This window comes from Lithobates pipiens, unplaced genomic scaffold, assembly GCF_037356315.1.
Source record: "Lithobates pipiens isolate NorthernLeopardFrog02 unplaced genomic scaffold, aLitPip1_a1.2 Scaffold_13, whole genome shotgun sequence".
Lineage (NCBI taxonomy): Eukaryota > Metazoa > Chordata > Amphibia > Anura > Ranidae > Lithobates > Lithobates pipiens.
Genome location: NW_027507718.1, coordinates 375,047,010 through 375,048,727, shown reverse-complemented (window position 1 = coordinate 375,048,727; position 1,718 = coordinate 375,047,010). Strand labels below are relative to the sequence as shown.

Genomic DNA, 1,718 nt, shown 5'->3' with positions numbered 1-1,718 from the left:
AACAATGCATAAACTGTGTGAGCTAGTAATGTTCCTATTGATCTGAACATTTGCTGCAGGTTAGTAATCACTGGACCTGATAGTAAAAGACCCATGGGACCCTTGGGCAAACAGTGGAACAATGTTAGTGGCACATGTTGGATGCTTTGGTGAACAGTAAGCTTTGCTAAAAGGGCCTGGTTTAATAAAACGTAAGCCCACCTACTGTATATGCTACCACAGTCCCAGTATGCACAAATTATGACTTGATTGCTCTGCCATAAGTCCCATAGACACACATAAACCTCAAGACAAAAGACCTTTTTTTCCATTATACTGTATAGACTGGTGTCAGTGGGTGGAAGGCTGATCTATACATTCAAGGGTCTGTTGGAGTTAAAATGGCCAAGCATGACCATCAGTGTAAAAAAAGAATGCCCCATCATTGGTGCCAGCAGTAGGGGCTGCCCCTAACATTCAAGGGTAATTGGGAGGAAGCATTGCTGCCGTGGTGTGTATGTCTCCTGTTCTGCTGAGTCTCATAGGATTGCGGGCATTCTCAATGGCTAGCGAAGCCTATGTGTCTGGATCACTCTCTGCTGCTTATGTCACTTGTCCTAATGACAAAGTGGCCAAAGACATTGCCAGGGGTCTGGTGGAGAAGAAGCCGGCAGCCTGTGTGAACATTATACCACAGATCACCTCCATATATGAATGGAAAGGGAAGATCGAGGAGGACAGTGAGGTATTACTGATGATTAAGACCAGGTCATCCAAAGTTCCATCTCTAACAGAATATGTCAGGTCTGTCCATCCATACAAAGTGTGTGAGGTGATCAGCGTCCCCATAGACCTCTCATGGGTTGAAGATACTGTGCCAAAATGAGACTTTGATATCTCCACCATCGCTGTGTGATGATCTTTCCAGTATTGGTGTCAGTGAGAGGAAAGGTGCTCCGATATTAGTGTCAATGGTAATTTACTTAGAAGATAAGAGAAGACACTTGAAGTGACATCAGCAATGAAACTATTCAGCCACCATCTGGAAAGAAATCAATCTGCTGGACATTGCCTGCAGCTAAGAGAATACAGTGATGATAAAATCTTGGCTTGCTTTCTTACTACTATACACTGTTTGTAAAAGTTAGTGTTAAAGTCTAATTTTAATGGGGAAAAAAAACCTTAGCACAAGGGACATGTTTACCTAGCAAAGTGAATGTTAGAAAATAAGGTGAAGCTGTGTTCCCTTTATATTTGAGGAAATTAAAAAAAAAAGATTTATTTTTAGCACATGACCCAAAGCTACACAGATGTATCCTCTTTCCTAAAATTCTCTTTGCTACTGTAGCACAACCCCTGTAAGGGCCACTGGTGAATGTGGCCATTTCCCACCCTGCACAGCCAGGCACACACGTTCTTGCAGCTTTGTTTGTTTTTTTATTAGGAAAATTTAACTTGGATAGGGAATGGATGATATGGGATGCCCATTTGATCAGCGGAACTTGTGAGGGGCTAGAACTATATAAACTCCAGTATATACATACACATTCCTCTTCTACCTCCTGCACAATCTTGATTGCAGCACAACAACTCCCAGGACCAGCTAGCACAGCTTTTAGATCCATCATAGATTCAGCTCGATCTTAGCAGAATGCCCTTTGCAGGCAGGGGCCGTGGGCCCCTATGGTGTAGCAAAAATAGAAGTCTTTGCTGCTAGCTGTCCTATTTGTGGCTACTGC

The 1,718-nt window shown here is 43.0% G+C and overlaps 1 protein-coding gene across 1 annotated transcript; it reads left to right on the top strand.

Moving 5' to 3' along the window:
- The first annotated feature begins 496 nt into the window (after positions 1-496).
- Positions 497-865, top strand: LOC143976130 (protein CutA homolog). The gene has a single exon (XM_077478577.1). The coding sequence runs from the start codon at positions 497-499 to the stop codon at positions 863-865; it is 369 nt and encodes a 122-aa protein (XP_077334703.1).
- Positions 866-1,718: the final 853 nt, after the last annotated feature.